We start from the raw sequence: 16,730 nt of genomic DNA, 5'->3' as shown, positions 1-16,730 counted from the left end.
GCGTGTGTGTGCACATGCTCTAGGGATTGAACCCAGGGCCTCACGTGTGCTAAGAATACACTCTACCACTAAGCTAGACCCCTAGCCCCTATATCTTGAATTTTTAAAGGTAGTTTCCATGTGGTCCTAGCCTACCTATGGCAAAACTGCCTAAGAGAAGCTGGAGGAGTTGAGATGTCTGCAGGGGATCCCAGGGAAGCTTAGGAAAGAATAATATCTCAAGATTTTTGAAGAACTGGGTCTGCTCATACTAAGGTGGGTGAGTTTGGAGATCTGTATAAATGAAAACCTGAAAGGTTAAGGTCTGTTTGCATGTTTTCCTGGATTCTGGCTAATAGTGTATAACAGGAGAACTCAAGGTTTACTCCCTGTTGAGTTTTTATCTTTTATATCCTTAGTTTTCTCTGTATTCATCTTATCCTCAAGGTAAATCTAGTTTTGTTAGATATGGTTTTCTTCTTTCCAAGAGCTAAGACTCTCTGAGGAAGATAAAATTAGTCTGGTTTCCTGGCTAGGAAACCTCCCCATTGCTGATATCCTACTACTTAGCCAGTGGCAGGTTTTGGATTTTAGCCTAGTCAGGTCATACATCTCTACTAAACACTGGTGAAATCTCTCCTTAGGTCAACAAGCCTGTATTTGCTTAATTTATCCCCATCCCCAGACCCCCACTTGTACCTGTGGCAGAAATCCCCATTCAGAGTGACATGGCTGTGCCTACTCATTTAGCTTCAAGCTTTTCTGGCCTTTATGTGCCATAGGCATCTCCAGAATAGAACAACATATACCAACCCCCAAAATATAGTACTAGGTGCTGGGGCCCCTGAAATGAGAGATAAATCACATATCTCTAGATCCTTAGGTTTTATTAAAAAAAGATCCAAGTTCATAAAACAGATCCTCAAACTATATCTCCAGTTCCCTGAAGCCTTGGTTGGCAGACTCATCAGCTGAAGAAAACAAGAATTAATTTTACCATAAGGAGGAGAGGAAGAAAGACCTGGACAATTCAGGTATAGTGCAGGAGAACAAATTCAAGGTCTCCTCCAACACTTTGCATACTTTAGGGGTTTTCTGGCCTCCTTTGTTTTTTTTGTGCTTGAACTTGGAGGCTAATGTGCCTTAGAAACTAGAATCTGGGGTCTGTTGGCAACAGAAGAAATTTTTGTCTCTTGCTGAAGATTCTGTAGATTTAATTTGGCCCTTAGAACAATATGAGAGCTCTGCCCCATGGCCAAGATCTTGCTTAACCCAGCAAGCACAGAGTGGATGCTCTGTCTACAATTGCTTGTGGTAGATTATACACAGCAGTATGCCAGCCTACTCTCATTATCACCATCTCCTTGCATGATGTCTAGCTTTGAAACAGCAGCTTGAAAAACTGGACCTGGCTTTCAAAAGGAGACAAGATAATGCTGTCTTCATACTTGGACAGAAGCATAGCCCTTGGTCTCTTCCTGCCTCTGTTCCTGATAAGCTTCTGTGGCATCCCTGACTACATCCAGCATACAAATGTGCCTGTTACTAAACTGTATGCTGAACTCACCAAAGTAAATTAATAAAGTGGGAGAGAAACTGTGGCTCACCCTCACCCAGAGTATCAGAATATGCCTAATGGATTTGTTAGGCCCATTATCTTCTAGGGACCCACGCCACTGTGTGACCGTTGATAAAGTTGGTTCTCATCAGACTAGTCTGGGTAGAGCTGAATTATTTCCTGACATCCAAACTAAAGTCTCTAAAAACCATATTTTCATGGGATCACCCTATGGAACTAGCTGTGGTCTGGGAGTTCTGAGCAGTCATCCTCACCTGCCTTGATCCTACCTTTTCTATACCAACATCCTGAACTCAGGTTCTTACTCATCCTCACATCAGGTCTTATAACCCCATGCCTTTTCCCCAAGAGCTTTCCCTGTTATTCTTCTTATACTCACCCCACCACATATCTTTCACTACTTTTTAGCCTTTTTCAGCCAAATCCCATGCATCCACAAAGTTTGACAACCAGCTTAAATAATGAGGAGTTCAGAATCAAAGCTTTTCCATTCATCAGCTGAAAAAAGTTCAGTTAGACTCATCAGCATAGGAAGAAAACATAAAATGATCTCTTTTGGCTTTTTGTAATGGCTACATTGTCCTCAAGAACTGAGATTTATGCATTCATTTAAAAAATATTTATTTGAGTAAGGTAAAGGATGATTAGTCAACATTGAGATTTTCAAAAACAGATTCAATTTTTTACATGCGCTGTTTTAAAGGAGTCCTACATCTGGTTTCCTACTAGTCTTTTGTGCCATCTTGGTAGTGCCAGCCCTGTCTACATCTATCTTGGAATCTGGTCCAGAGAGCCTGGCCTGAGCCTTCAGGAGAATTTTTAGCTTTAGGTGTATCTTGATACTTAATAGAATTCTTGACCCCCTTCTCTGAGTGACTTTGAATCATTCCATCTCTATCCCAACCTCATTAATCCATTTGTCTGAGAAGTGGGCCCTAATTAGAGTTTTCCCAAGAATGACCAGGGACACTGAAGCCCTACTCAAAGCTACCAGTGACAAAATTTCCAGCTTACTCTATCCAGAATGATGTGACTGCTCTCTGGAAGTACTGACTGAATTATGCTCAAGAAGGAAAGGGAGGACCTTGTATGATAAGGTCTCATTTGTCCTTTCTTTTAGTCTCACTGTGTGATGTCAGCATTCTTCTTTGCTGCAAGAGATGCCCAATGTCTCTGACCATCTCTGCTTCTCTCTTAGCTTACCTTGGATCGAGTGGCCCTCATCTCCCAGTAATCCTTGTGCCAGTCAGTGCCCCCCTCATTGTCTCTCCCTCTTCTCTTTCTTTATCTTTGTGCTTCCTACCATGGTTCCCCTACCCCCTCCAGAACTGCTAGATGACCAGCACCCTGTGGTCCGGTTGCTGCGCAGTTTTTCCTCTGACTGCCCAGGGGGCCGGCCAGTCTCCTTGGATGCCACGCTGGCGCATCACCTGCACCAGTGCTCCTACCACCTGCGCCTCTTCCGGAACTGGCTGCGCTCAGGCCAGGATGACCCCGAGTGCCTCTACGGTACCCCCTGCCACAGGCTGGCTGCTGCCACTACCCTGGCTGGGACTGATTGCTTTGCTTATTGCACTTCTGGCAGGAGAGCCCATCTAGTCCTTTCTCCTGTTTTCCCCAAAGTTATGTGACTTGCATTTAGTTGCTTGGATGGGACTGGAGCCAGACTGCCTGGTAGCTGTAGCATTGGCTGCTCATCCCCTTCCTATTCTCCTTTGTCACTGCCCGCTAATGTTTCCCATTCCCTAATCTGTTCGGTAGAGGTGTAATCTCTTGCCCTAGAATCTTTTCTTATCTTTCTAACCCTCTACTACAACCAGTTTCAAAACCAGAGGTATTTCTAACCACCCCGAGGAGCTAGAAACTCCTCTGTGCACCCCTGCCACTAGGTTATGGGGAAACAAAGGCACGGAGGCCTCAATTAAATTCTTGAGGCAAACAAAGGCCAAAGGTTGAAAATGATCAGATATGATCATTTTGAATTGTAGGTTTTAGTTGTTGGTGAACAGGAGGCCAAGTCTGCATAGATATTGCTGCCCTGCCTACCCTTTGTCCTTTTAAGGAGATGTAGAAAAGGCATTGGAAAGACTGGGTACTGAAAAAGTGGTTGGAATGCATGTTTCTTGATCCTTCAATGGAAACATTGTTTCTATCAGTAGTCCCTGGAAGTAGGGTTACACATTTAGGTTTACCTTTGATCCTACCCAGACTAGTAGGCCTATATTAGAATTGTTGGGTTTAAAGCATAGTTGTAGTGTAGACTCCTTTTTCTAGGAGTTTTCCTCATTTATTGATGGAATATACAGATCCAAACAAATCTAGGATCTTCTAATAGAGCAGATGGGAAAAGCTTCGATGTGATGGAAATGACCAAGAAAGAACTTCCATCCCCCACCCATTCATGCATGTGGTTTTCCTTGGCTGAGCTTCATGTGTATTGCATGCCCTCCAGTTTGCATCCAAGTATTCTAGCCTTTCTACCCATATCCTATATTTGCATGAACCCTGCCTCCCTCAGATTTCATGCCCTCCTCCTTAATCTGGTTTTCTCGTTCATGATACCTGAAATCTGCTGTTTCTTCCCAGCTCCATGATCTCCCTGCCTCATGTTAGATCTACAGTTTCACTCCTTACCTGTGGATCCCTGTTTTATTTCCCTAGAAATTGCAAGAGCAATGTTAGTGCTTACCCTACTGGGCTTCTATTGATTTTTCCAGGGGACATTGCAGGCTATCCATAGATAGGATCAGAGGTGACTTGATTCACCTGGAAGCTTTAATAGATAGAATTTTTAGGAAATCTGGAGGTGAGAAAAATAGACTTTCCCTAGGGGCTCTAAAGAATTCCCTTTCCTGGGAATCTTGGATACCCCACATTCTAAAAGCCACGGACTCTCCTGATGGCTCTCAGGGACTGTCCATGCTTCCTTGGCCAATTTAATTGGGTTCTACCTGATAAGAATAACATTGACTTTCCTCATCTTTTTTCCAACAGGATTTGAAGGGTGCTCCATGGTACCTACCATTTACCCACTGGAAACACTGCATAATGCCCTTTCTTTGCGTCAAGTGAGTGAATTCTTAAGTAGAGTCTGCCAACGCCACACAGATGCCCAGGCACAGGCATCTGCAGGTATGGAGAGTACTCTTATTTTGTACCCCTGTCTCTACTTCCATTCCCATGATTCCTAGAAGACCTGAAAGTAATAAATTAAAAACAGGTACTCCATAAAGACACAAAAGTAGACTTGAAAATATGTATAATCATATAGGCCAACTAAACATCACAGAAATATTACTCCTTCGTAAGTTAATTTCTATGTTTAATGATTCCAATTAAAAACACAAATTAAGGGCTGGGGTTGTGGCTAGGCGGTAGAGCACTCATCTAGCATGTGCGAGGCCCTGGGTTCGATCCTCAGCACCACATAAAAATAAATAAATAAAGATATTGTGTCCAACTAAAAAATAAATATTAAAAAAAAATCACAAATTAAGGACTGGGGTTGTGGCTCAGTGATAGAGTTCTTGCCTAGCACGTGCATGGCACTGGATTCGATTCCTCAGCACCACATAAAAAAATAAAGACATTATGTCCATTTACAACTAAAACTATTTAAAAAAAAAACACAAATCAATTCTTAATTTCTCTTTGGAAAACAAATAAATGAGGGCTGGGGTTGTGGCTCAGAGGTAGAGTGCTTGCCTAGCATGCATGAGGCACTGGGTTCAATTCTTAGCACCAAATAAAAATAAAATAAATGGGCTGAGATTGTGGCTCAGAGGTAGAGTGCTCACTAGCATGCGTGAGGCACTGGGTTCGATCCTCAGCACCACATACATATAAAATAAAGACATTGTGTTCACCTATAACTAAAAAATAAATATTAAAATATAAAATTAAAATAAAATAAAGATATAGTATCAACCTATAACTAAAATAAATAAATATTTTTTAAAAAGACAAACAAATAAGCAGCAAGGTATGGTGGCGCACACCTATAATTCCAGCAACTCAGGAGACAGAGGCAGGAGGATCATAAGTTTGAGGCCAACCTCAGCAATTTAATGAGTCACTAGGCAACTTAGTGGATCCTGTTTCAAAATAAAATGAAAAAAAAAAAAAGGAATTGGGATGTAGCTCAGTGGCAAAGGACCCCTTGAATTCAATCCCCAGTATACACACACACACACACACACACACACACACACACAGGCAAGGATAGCAAAGAAAACCTTGAAGAATAATAAAAGGATACTAGCTTTACCACATTTAAAAAGTATTCTCTGATCCCAATGGCTTGGGAAACTGAGACAGGAGGTTCATGAGTTCAAAGCTAACCTCAGCAATGGCAAGGCACTAAGCAATTCAGTGAGGCCCTGTCTCTAAATAAAATACAAAAATGGGCTAGGGATGTGGCTCAGTGGTTGAGTGCCCCTGAGTTCAATCCCTGGTACCCCTAAAAAATTCTATAAAATGTATATAATAAAAACAGTGTGATTGATACAAAAATAAACAGTGAAGCCAAGGAAACAAAATAGAAAATCTAGAAATAGATAATATTAGCATTCAAAATACTTGGTAAAAGAGAGTCTTTTTTAAATAAGTAGACTAGGGCTAACTAGCCATTTGACCAAAATTAAAATCAAATTTATACTCTGGAAAATAACAAAAGTTTGCAGGAAGTAGTAAAATGCAGATACAAGAGAGAGGTAACCTGGGCTGTGGATGTAGCTTGGTGGTAGAGCACTTACCTCATGTGTGTTGAGGTCTTGGGTTCAGTTTCCAGCACAAGAAAACAAAAATTACTACATTGGTAAATGTAAAAGCCAGCATTTTGTTTCGTAACTCTTTTTTATTACATATATGATTTAACATACAAATGTTTAAAAGAATCACTATGTCTATATTAATTCACACACTTGCACACAGATGTAATCTGTGGTAAAAACAACATAAGGTGAAGACGGAGCTTTATAGCAGTAGAGGTTTTATATGTTACTGAAGCTAAATTGCTATCATTTGAAACTACATTGTTATATTTTCTATGTTAATTGTAATCTCCATGGTTACTACTACGAAAACACCTTAAAATATATGCCAAAAAGGAAGAAAGAGGGGAATCAAAATGATACACTACATAAAACCAATTAAACAAGAAGATGGCAGTAATGGAGGAAATGAGGAAACGAGGAACAAAATAAGTATGTAACATACAGAAATATCAAAATTGCAGAAATAAGCAATTTCTTATCAATAATTTCTTTAAATATAAATGAATTAAACTCTTCAATCAAGAGGCAAAGTGTCAGAATGGAGTTTTTAAAACATGACTCAACTATATACTGTCTACAAGAGACTCATGTTAGATCCAAAGACACAAATAAGTTGAAAGGATAGAAAAAGATAGTTCATGAAAATAGTAACCAAAAAAAGAGTTTGAGTAACCCTACTAATATTAGACATAGGTTTTAAGTAAAAAATAGTTACAAGAAACAAAGAAGGTCATTATATATTAAAAGGATAACTTATCGAGAAGATATAACAATTATAAAATGCATACCAAACAATAGCACCCAAAACATATAAAGCAAACATTGATCAAACTGAAGGGAGAATTCTAAAATAATAGTTGGAGATTTCAATACCCCATTTTTAATAACGGGCAGAACATCTACACAGGAAATAAGTAAGAAAAAGGATTTGAACAACCCTATAAAACTTACTAGACATAATAGATAAACAGAATATTCCACCTAACAAGAGCAATAGATTCTTTTCAAGTGCACATGGAATATTATCTAGGATAGAGCATATGTTAGGCCACAAAACAAGTCTCAATATTTAAAAGATTGAAATCATATAAAATATGTTCTTCATCTACATTGGAACAATGCTAGAAATCAATAACAAAAGAAAAACTGGGAAATTCACAAAACCTATGGAAATTGAACAAAATGTTCTTTTTGGGTGTGTGTGGTATTGGGAATTGAATGCAGATTTATTCTACCACTAAACTATATCCCCAACCTTTTAAAATTTTTTTAAATATTTATTTTTTAGCTTTAGGTGGACACAATATCTTTATTTTATTTTCATGTGGTGCTGAGGATAGAACCCAGTGCCTCATGCATGCCAGGCGAGTGCGCTACTACTTGAGCCATATCCCCAGCCCCCTTTTTTAAATTTTTATTTTGAGACAAAGTCTTGCTAAGTTGCCAAGACTAGCTTCAAACTTGGAATCTTCCTACCTCAACCTCCTAAATTGCTGGAATTACAGGTGTGCACCACTGTGCCTGGATGATAAACAACATATTCTTAAACATTTAACAACGAATCAAAAAAAATCACAAGGGGAATTAGAATATGCTTTGAGATGAATGAAAATGAAAATAAATACCAGAATTTATGAGATGCAGCAAAATCAGTGCTCAAAAAGAAAATTATAGTTGTATACACCTACACTAAAAATGAAGGGAGATATTTAGTCAGTCACCTAATATGTACCTTATAGAACTAGCAAAATAGTAAACTAAACATAAAGCTAGAAAAGGGAAGGAAGTAATGAAAGTTAGAATGAGGGTAAAGGAAATAAAGACTAGAAAAACAATAGGAAGAATCAACAAAAACCAAAAGTTAGTTCTTTGAAAAGATCAACAAAATTGGTAAACCTTTAGGTAGACCAAGAAAAAGAGAAAGAATATTGAAATATCTAAAATCAGGAGCTAAAAGAACTTTATTGGGGCAGGGGGAGGTACCAGGGATTGAACTCAGGGGCTCTTGACCACTGAACCACATCCCCAGCCCTATTTTGAATTTTATTTAGAGACAGGGTCTCTCTGAGTTGTTTAGTGCCTCTCTTTTGCTGAGGCTGGCTTTGAACTTGCAATCCTCCTGCCTCTCAGCCTCCTGGGCCACTGAGATTACAGGCATGCCCCACAAGGCCTGGCAGATTAGAACATTTTTAAGCTGACAAGGAAAAAAATAAAATCAGGAGTCAAAGTGGGGACATTCCTATTGCCCTTGCAGAAATTAAAAGGATGATAAGAGAGTTCTATGAACAATTTTGTGCCCCTAAATTAGGTAACCTAGATAAAATGGACAAACTCCTAGAAACTTGCAAACTACAAAACCAACTTAAGAAGAAATAGAAAATCTGAGCATTTTTATAACAAGGGAAAAGACTAAATGAGTAACAAAAACCTTCCAACAAGGAAAAAAAATCCAGAACCAGATTATTTTACTGATAAATTCTCCCAAATATTTAAAGAAGAATTAACCCCACTCCTTCTCATTCTTAAAAAAAAAAAAAAAAAAAAACAGAAAAGAAGGAAACATTTTCTAACTCATTCTGTAAGGTTATCATTAACCTGATATCACAAGCCATAGATACCATGGAAAAAGAAAACAACAGACGAATGCCCCTTATGAATATAGAGGGCTAAATCCTGAACAAAATGTAACAAAGTGAATGCAACACTACATTAAAAGAATTATATGCCATGGGGAAGTGAGATTTATCTCAGGAGAAGGTGGTTAGCCATAAGAAAACCAGACAATGAACATTAATGGAATGAGGTGGGGGACACTGTCATCTCAGTTGACACATAAAAATATTTGACAAAATTCAATACCTTTTCATGACAAAAATTCTCAGCAAACTAGGAACAGTTTGAACTTCCTCACCATGTAAAGTGCATTCATGAACATCCATAACACAAATCATGCTCAGTGTTGAAAGATTGAAAACTTTCCCCCTAAGATCAGAAATAAGAAAAAAGAGTCCTACTTTTACCATTGCTATTCAATATTAATACTGGATGTTCTGGGCAACCAAAGATGGAAAGGAGCGGACATCTAGATTGGAAAATAAGAAATAAAATTTTCTATATCCACAGTTGTCCTATATATAGAAAGTCATAAAGAAACCTTCAAAAAAGATCCCTAGATCTAATAAATAAATTCTGCAGAGGTTCAGGGTTTAAGACTGGCTCACAAAAGTCAGTTGTGCCTCTATACGCCAGCAATGGACAATCCAGAATGGAAATTAAGAAAACAATTGTGGCCGGGCATGGTGGTACACACCTATAATTCCAGTAACTTGGAGGTTGAGGCAGATTTGAGATCAGCCTCATCAATTTAGCAAGATCTAAGCAAGCAAGATTCTATCTCAAAATAAAAAGTAAAATAGGCTGGGGTTATAGTTTAGTGGTAAAGCTCCTCTGAATTCAATCTCTACTGCTCAAAAAAAAGGAAAAAAATTGTGTTTATAATAGCTTCCAAAGATTAAGATACCTGGGGGAAAACTTAACAAGGTAGTTGAAAGATATGTGCAATGAAAACTACAAAACCTAAATAAATTAATGGATAAAGAGCCCATGTTCATGACGAAGACATTATTTATTATGTTATTAAGAAGGCAGTACTTGGGGCTGGGGTTGTGGCTCATTGGTAGAGCACTCACGTAGCAAGGCCCTGGGTTCCATCCTCAGTACCACATAAAAATAAATAGATAAAGTAAAGGTATTGTGTCCAACCACCATTAAAAAATAAATATTAAAAAAAAAAAGGCAGTACTCATCTGGGCATGCTGGCACTTTACTGTAATCACTGTTCTTCAGGAGACTGAAGAGGCTCACAAGTTTGAGGCTAGGCTTAAATATTAAAAAAAAAAAAAAAAAGAAGAAGAAGAAGAAGAGTTAGGGATGTAGCACAGTGTTAAAGAGACCCTAAGTTTAACTGCAAGACACAACAAAAAAGTCACATATTGTATGAGTTCATTTATTTGGAATATTCAGAATAAGAAAATCCATAGAGGCAGAAAGCAGATTGATGGAATCTAAAGTTGGGGGTAAGATGGATACAGAATTTTTCTTTGGTGATAATGAAAATGTTTTAGAACTAAATAGAGGTGATTGAACAACACTGAATATATTAAATGCTACATAATTATACACTTTAATGCCATGCGCAGTGGGGCACACCTGTAATCCCAGCAGCTCTGGAGGCTGAGTGAGGCAGGAAGATCACGAGTTCAAAGCCAGCCTCAGCAACAGTGAGGTGCTAAACAACTCAGCAAGATCCTGTCACTAAATAAAATACAAAATAGAGCTGGGGATGTGGCTCAGTGGTTGAGTGCCCTTGAGTTCAATCCCCTGGTACCCCCTGCAAAAAAAAAATACACTTTAATATGGTTAACTTTGTGTGTTATGTGAATTACCTCAATAAAAAAAATACTGAAAGATGGTGGAATGAGATGGACATCATTACTCTAAGTACATGTATAACTGCACATATGGTGATACTGTACATTGTGTACAACCAGAGAAATGAAAAATTGTGCTGCAATTGTGTACAATCAATCAAATGTATTCTGTTGTCATATATACCTAATTAGAATAAATAAATTAATTAATTTTTAAAAATACTGGAACTGCTAGACTGGTGGTATATGCCTGTAATCCCAGCAACTCAGGTGGCTGAGGCAGGAGGATCACAAGTTTAATGCTAACCTTGGCAGAGCCTACGTGACTTAGCAACACCATGTCTCAAAATTTTAAAAATAATAAAATAAAAGTTTTTTAAAAGACCTAGAGATGTAGTTCAGTGGTGAAGCCTCCCTGAGTTCATTATGATACCTAAATAAATAAATAAATAAGCAGGGTGGTGATAGTAAATTTCCTTAAATCTGAAGGAAAGCCTAATTCATGACTCAAAGTCATATTTAGGAAGAAATAGGAAAATACTGATAAATTAAGTAATATAAACATTTTAAGGGCTGGGGTTGTAGCTCAGTGGTAGAGCTCTTGCCTAGCATGTTTGAGGCACTAGGTTCGATCCTCAGCACCACATTAAAAATAAATAAATAAAATATAGATATTGGGCTGGAGTTGTGGCTCAGCGGTAGAGTGCTTGTTAGCATGTGCGAGGCCCTGGGTTCAATCCTCAGCACCATATAAAAATAAATAAATAAGGGCTGGGGTTGTGAGGCACTGGGTTCAATTCTCAGAACCGCATATAAATAAATAAAGATCCATCAACAACTAATAAAAATATCTAAATAATAAAATAAAGGTATTGTGTCCAAATACATCTAAAAAAATAAATGTTTTATATATACATAGTGTCCTTCTACAACTAAAAAAATATTTTTTAATTTTTTAAACTGCTAGCAACATCATAAGCAAAGAAAAAATATTTGCAATTCTATATATTATATCATCCTGTCTTCCATTCCTATAACTAAGTACCTAAGGTAATTAACTTATAAAAGAAAAGGTTTATGTAGTTCATAGTTCTGAAGGTTCCAGTTTGAAATTAGGCAGACCCATTGCTTTGGGCCTCTGGGGAGAAGGTACCAAGTGGCAATGGCAGGAAACATGTGGCAGGGCCAACCACTTGCCTCATGAACCAGGAAGCAAACAAACAAAACAGGGGAAAACAAAAGAGACCAGGAACCTATAATCCCATTCAAGGATATATTGCTCAGTGATCTAAGGAATTCCCACTAGGCCCCATCTCCTAAAGATTCACAGTGTCTCTCAGTAGAACCACCCTAGGGACCAAGACTAACCCATGGACCTCTGGGAAACATTTATCTGTATTCAAATTACCATATTCAAATCCTATCATCTCAACTACAAAGAACTCTTATATTTTAAGAAGCAAAGACAAAAATGTGATTTTCTTTTCCTTTTTCCTTTTTTTCCTTCTGTGATCTGGGGATCAAACCTAGGGCCTTGCATATGCTAGGCAAGTGCTCTCCCACTGAGGTATATTAATAGCCCTCAAAAATGTGATTTTAAAAATTGGACAGTATAAACAGAAAGAAATGCAGATGACCCTTGTACATGCAAAATTGTGCTCAACCTTGGTCATAAGCAATGTGCAAATTAAACTATATGGAGATATTATTTCTCACCCATCAAATTGGGAAAAATGCCATATATACTCACTTAGAAAATCTTGTGAAACAAGAAATTCCACACATTGTTGGTGGAAGTATAAAATGATAGTGTATTATCTGTTTTTTTTTTTGTTGTTGTTGTTGTTGTTGTTTTACATTGGGGATTGAACCCAGGGTTATTTTACCCACCGAGCTATATCCCCAGCCCTTTTTATTTTATTTTTAATTTTGAGATGGGACCTTGCTTAGTTGCTGAGGCTGCCCTCAACATGTAATCTTCCTGCCTCAACCTCTTGAGAATGATATAATCTTCTTTTTTAAAGATTTTTTTAATTGCAAATGGACACAATAGCTTTTTTTATTATTATTTTAATGTGGTGATGAGGATCAAACCCGGTGCCTCACACATGCTAGGCAAATGCTCTACCACTGAGTCATAATCCTAGCTTGATATAATCTTTATATAGGTAAAAATTGTAAAAATATAGTTGATCTAATAATCTACTTTTAGAAATTAACTGAAATCTATTCTGAAACTAGTCTTGTACAAGGTTGAAATATTACTTATATGAAGTTGTTTATTATGGCATTATTTATAGTGTTGAATGTTGGAAACAACCCCAAAGTTCTTCAGTACAAGGGTGGTTGAAAAATTGTTCCATCCACTCCATTGAATACTACTTACCTGTTCAAACTAATGAGGAAAATCTATATTATCTGATATGAATTAATGGCCAAGATATATTTTAAGTGAAAAATAAAGGTACAGAATAGTGTTAATAGTATGCTACTGATTTTGTAAGTAAAAAGAAGAATAAAGAAAAAATGTATTTATAAAAAATGCTGTAAGTATAAAAAAAAACAACTAATAAAAGTGGTTACCTTTAGATGTGACAACAGGGAATGAGTCTGAAAGGCGTGAAGGAATTACAACTGTTCTACATGTGCCTTTATATAGCTTTGACTTATGAACCTAAAAATGTTTTCACAATATATAATCTAAGTCAGTGTGGCTCAGTGGCAGAGCGCTTGCCTTGCACATGTGAGGCCCTGGGTTCAATCCTCAGCACCACATAAAAATAAATAAACAAAATAAAGATATTGTGTCCATGTATAACTGAAAACACATTTTAAAAAACTAAATCAACAAGGAATAGATCAACAAGCAAATTCTAAATAGAAAACAAGAAGGGAATTATCTAAACTGTACAGTTGTAGCTCAGCACTCTACCGCTGAGCCACAACCCCAGCCCTCTTAATGTGTTCTTAACAAAAGTATTTAACCTAAATCATCTAAGTAGGTCTTTTATGTCTAACTTCCAGTTTATAGAAAATACAAGGATTAATTAAATAAGTTAAATGATTTTATGAGGAAGTAATCAGGTAAGTTCAGGACATAGGATGTGACACTCTGCAATATAACTGTCGTGTTTTTTTCAAAAAGTTATAAAGGAAAGTTGAACTATTTGAGACTAAAAGAGATTTTAGCTGGGCATGATGGTGCACACCTGTAATCCAGTGACCCAGGAGGCTGAGGTAGAGGATTGCAAGTTTGAGGCCAGCCTCAGCAATTTAGTGAGACTCTCAGAAACTTAAGTAAGATCCTGTCTCAAAAAATTAAAAGGACTGGGGTTATAGCTCAGTGGTAAATTCCCCTGGGTTAAATCTTCAGTACCGGGCTGGGGAATGTGGCTCAAGCGGTAGCGCGCTCGCCTGGCATGCGTGCGGCCCGGGTTCGATCCTCAGCACCACATACCAACAAAGATGTTGTGTCCGCCGAAAACTAAAAAATAAATATTAAAAATTCTCTTAAAAAAAAATCTTCAGTACCAAAAAAATAAAAACAAAAAATAAATTTAAAAGAATTTTTTAAATACTTTTTTAGTTGTAGATGGACACAATATCTTTATTTTATTTATTTATTTTTATATGATGCTGAGGATTGAACCCAGTGCCTCATACATGTGAGGCAAGTATTCTACCATGAGCTACAACCCCAGCCCAAATTAAAAAAAATTTAAATAGAGATTTTAAAGGAAAAAAGAAAATCAATGCATAATTCATGTTTTCTATGTTCCTGCTATGAAAAGACGTTTTGGAAATGTGGGAATATTTGAATAGGGACTGGGCATTGGATGGCATTACGGGAATTATTTTTAATTTTGTTCACATTATTAATGGTGTTGGGTTACATATGAATAATTCCTTATGCTTTAAAGACTCATATTGAAATATTCAGATATAAAATGTTTCATAATATCTATCATGTATTTAAAGAACACTAACATGAAGAAATAGCAAAAGAATAAGGAAAATAAGCAAAAATGACTAAAGTGTTAAATCTAGGAGATGAGTGGGTATTAAATGAGCTAGCCTCTCAACTACTTTTAAAAAATATATTTGGAAAAGTTTATAATATAGGATTTTTTAAAAAATGATTCTGGTTTAAGTGAAGGGTTCCTAGGATATTTTAATTCTCAGTCCAAGGAATAGTAAGTTAAATTTTGAGAACCTCTGGCTCTTGGATTCTTCATGTGCCTTTTGTTCTTCCCTCTCTCCCCTCCACCTGTGCAGCCCTCTTTGACTCTATGCACAGCAACCAGGCCTCAGATAGCCCATTTTCCCCACCCCGTACTCTTCATTCACCTCCCCTGCAACTTCGGCAGCGCTCTGAGAAGCCCCCTTGGTGTAAGTAAACCTTTCTAACTGCCTGGACCAAAACCATAAGGGATGGAGGGATTGGTGAATAAGGGACCGGATGCATGAGAGGAAAGATGAAGGTTGAAAGACCAGGAATGATCATTCAGGATGCAGTTGCATCTGCTCTTTCCAACATGGAGGGAGGATCTGTTTGTGCTCTTTCTTCACCTCTGTCCTTCAGGATCCCTCTATCTCGTTGGATAGGCTCCTCAAAGACAGTGACCCAGAGGCCCTTTGGGGAAAAAAGGATAGAGACTCTGTTCTACTCAGATACGCTTTTAGTGTCTCTACAGCTTTCTTCAGTAAAGAGAACTAGGAGGCAACCTAGATACATAGAAAATTTGGGAGCAGGATACTAGAATCTGCTACTCATTTCTATATGTCCCTTCTCTCAAGTTGTCTGTTCTCAATTCAAGTCAAGGTGCTGCTTTTTCCTTGCTTGTCTTTATTATCTCTAGCCTGTCACTAATTACTCTTGGTAACAACATGAACAACAGAGCCACAAGGAGTTACTAGGGTGATAGGAGGGAGGAGGAGATACCAGTGGTCATCAGAAGCACTAGTGAAAAAAAAAATTCTTTCCTTATCATCCTGCCTCTGGGGAATAACTGGAACCAAACATGCCTTACTTTATTTTACTTGGATAGGCCTGAAGTAGATTTATATTTCAGCAGTGGGGTTTAATAGACGTAAAAATTTGCCTTTCCTCTGATACTCTGTATGAGGAAGAAACTTTGCTGACAACAATAATTCTTCATAATCTTTTGATTGCCCTACATGCACCTTGCCATTGCCCCTTTTACCTCTCTCCTGGTGAGTGTATGGGAAATCTTATCCTTCTCCCTTTTTGTTTTGCCTAAAATAAATCAGACTATTGGCTGGCTATAAAGTCTACTTCTATACTTGGGGAAAACTCAGCTTACATCTTTTCTTCTCCTTTCTTTTTTTCTTCCTGCTATCAGACTTTCATTGCTAAACTTCTCCTTTGTGGTCTGTCTGTACCATAAATAGGTTGCATATCTTGCTGGCCCTAAATCATGTTCCTCCTTTTTTCTACTTGAAGCATTCCTTCTCTATTCCTTTACAGAAGAGGAATAGCTAGCATATTTTAAATTCAATGCCTGTTTGAGCCTTTGCAGACTCAAGTTTTCCAACTTTCCCAGCTTCTTTTTGATTATGCTATATCCAGGTCTCCTTTTTCCAGAATCTATCATGGCATTTTAATATATAAAATACCCTCAATAAGTACAGTATTTACAAAAAGAAAATAGGTTAGTAGTCTCCTATTAGAGGTGAAAGAAGAAGTAGAGATTGGGGTTGGAATCATCCCATAGTGTGATTGAAGATCTTCATGTATAATATTGTCAGGATCTAGAAAATTAGTTTTTATGCTTTCTGTATATATGATATGTGCAGTCCTGTAAAATTGCATATTCCAAGGCTTAGAGCATCTTAACCTTGGTTCCAGGGATGGGTTTCAGAGTAGAGACTGTGAACTCCAGGAATCATATGTAAAGACGAATGTGAATATTTACATACGTCCATTTTCCTGAAATATAATTCATT

The 16,730-nt window shown here is 37.5% G+C and overlaps 1 protein-coding gene across 20 annotated transcripts in view; it reads left to right on the top strand.

Annotated features, from left to right (window-relative positions):
* The window catches only part of Ppip5k1 (diphosphoinositol pentakisphosphate kinase 1), a 49,007-nt gene that overhangs the window by 28,665 nt on the left and 3,612 nt on the right, over positions 1–16,730 (top strand). For 6 of the 20 annotated variants that reach the window (XM_026393264.2, XM_026393276.2, XM_026393257.2 and 3 more), the window contains 3 exons: positions 2,885–3,067; positions 4,553–4,690; positions 15,039–15,152. In XM_026393264.2, the coding sequence (XP_026249049.1) occupies positions 2,885–3,067; positions 4,553–4,690; positions 15,039–15,152 (435 nt within the window). Of the gene's footprint in view, positions 1–109; positions 365–918; positions 993–2,884; positions 3,068–4,552; positions 4,691–15,038; positions 15,153–16,730 lie in introns of those variants that run through there. The other 14 variants (XM_026393301.2, XM_026393311.2, XM_026393293.2 and 11 more) reach the window with 10 other exon arrangements.

The sequence above is a fragment of the Urocitellus parryii genome, chromosome 6 (genome assembly GCF_045843805.1).
Source record: "Urocitellus parryii isolate mUroPar1 chromosome 6, mUroPar1.hap1, whole genome shotgun sequence".
In the NCBI taxonomy this organism is placed as follows: Eukaryota; Metazoa; Chordata; class Mammalia; order Rodentia; family Sciuridae; genus Urocitellus; species Urocitellus parryii.
Note: the sequence above shows the minus strand (reverse complement) of the source record. Positions and strands in the feature narration are given on the sequence as shown.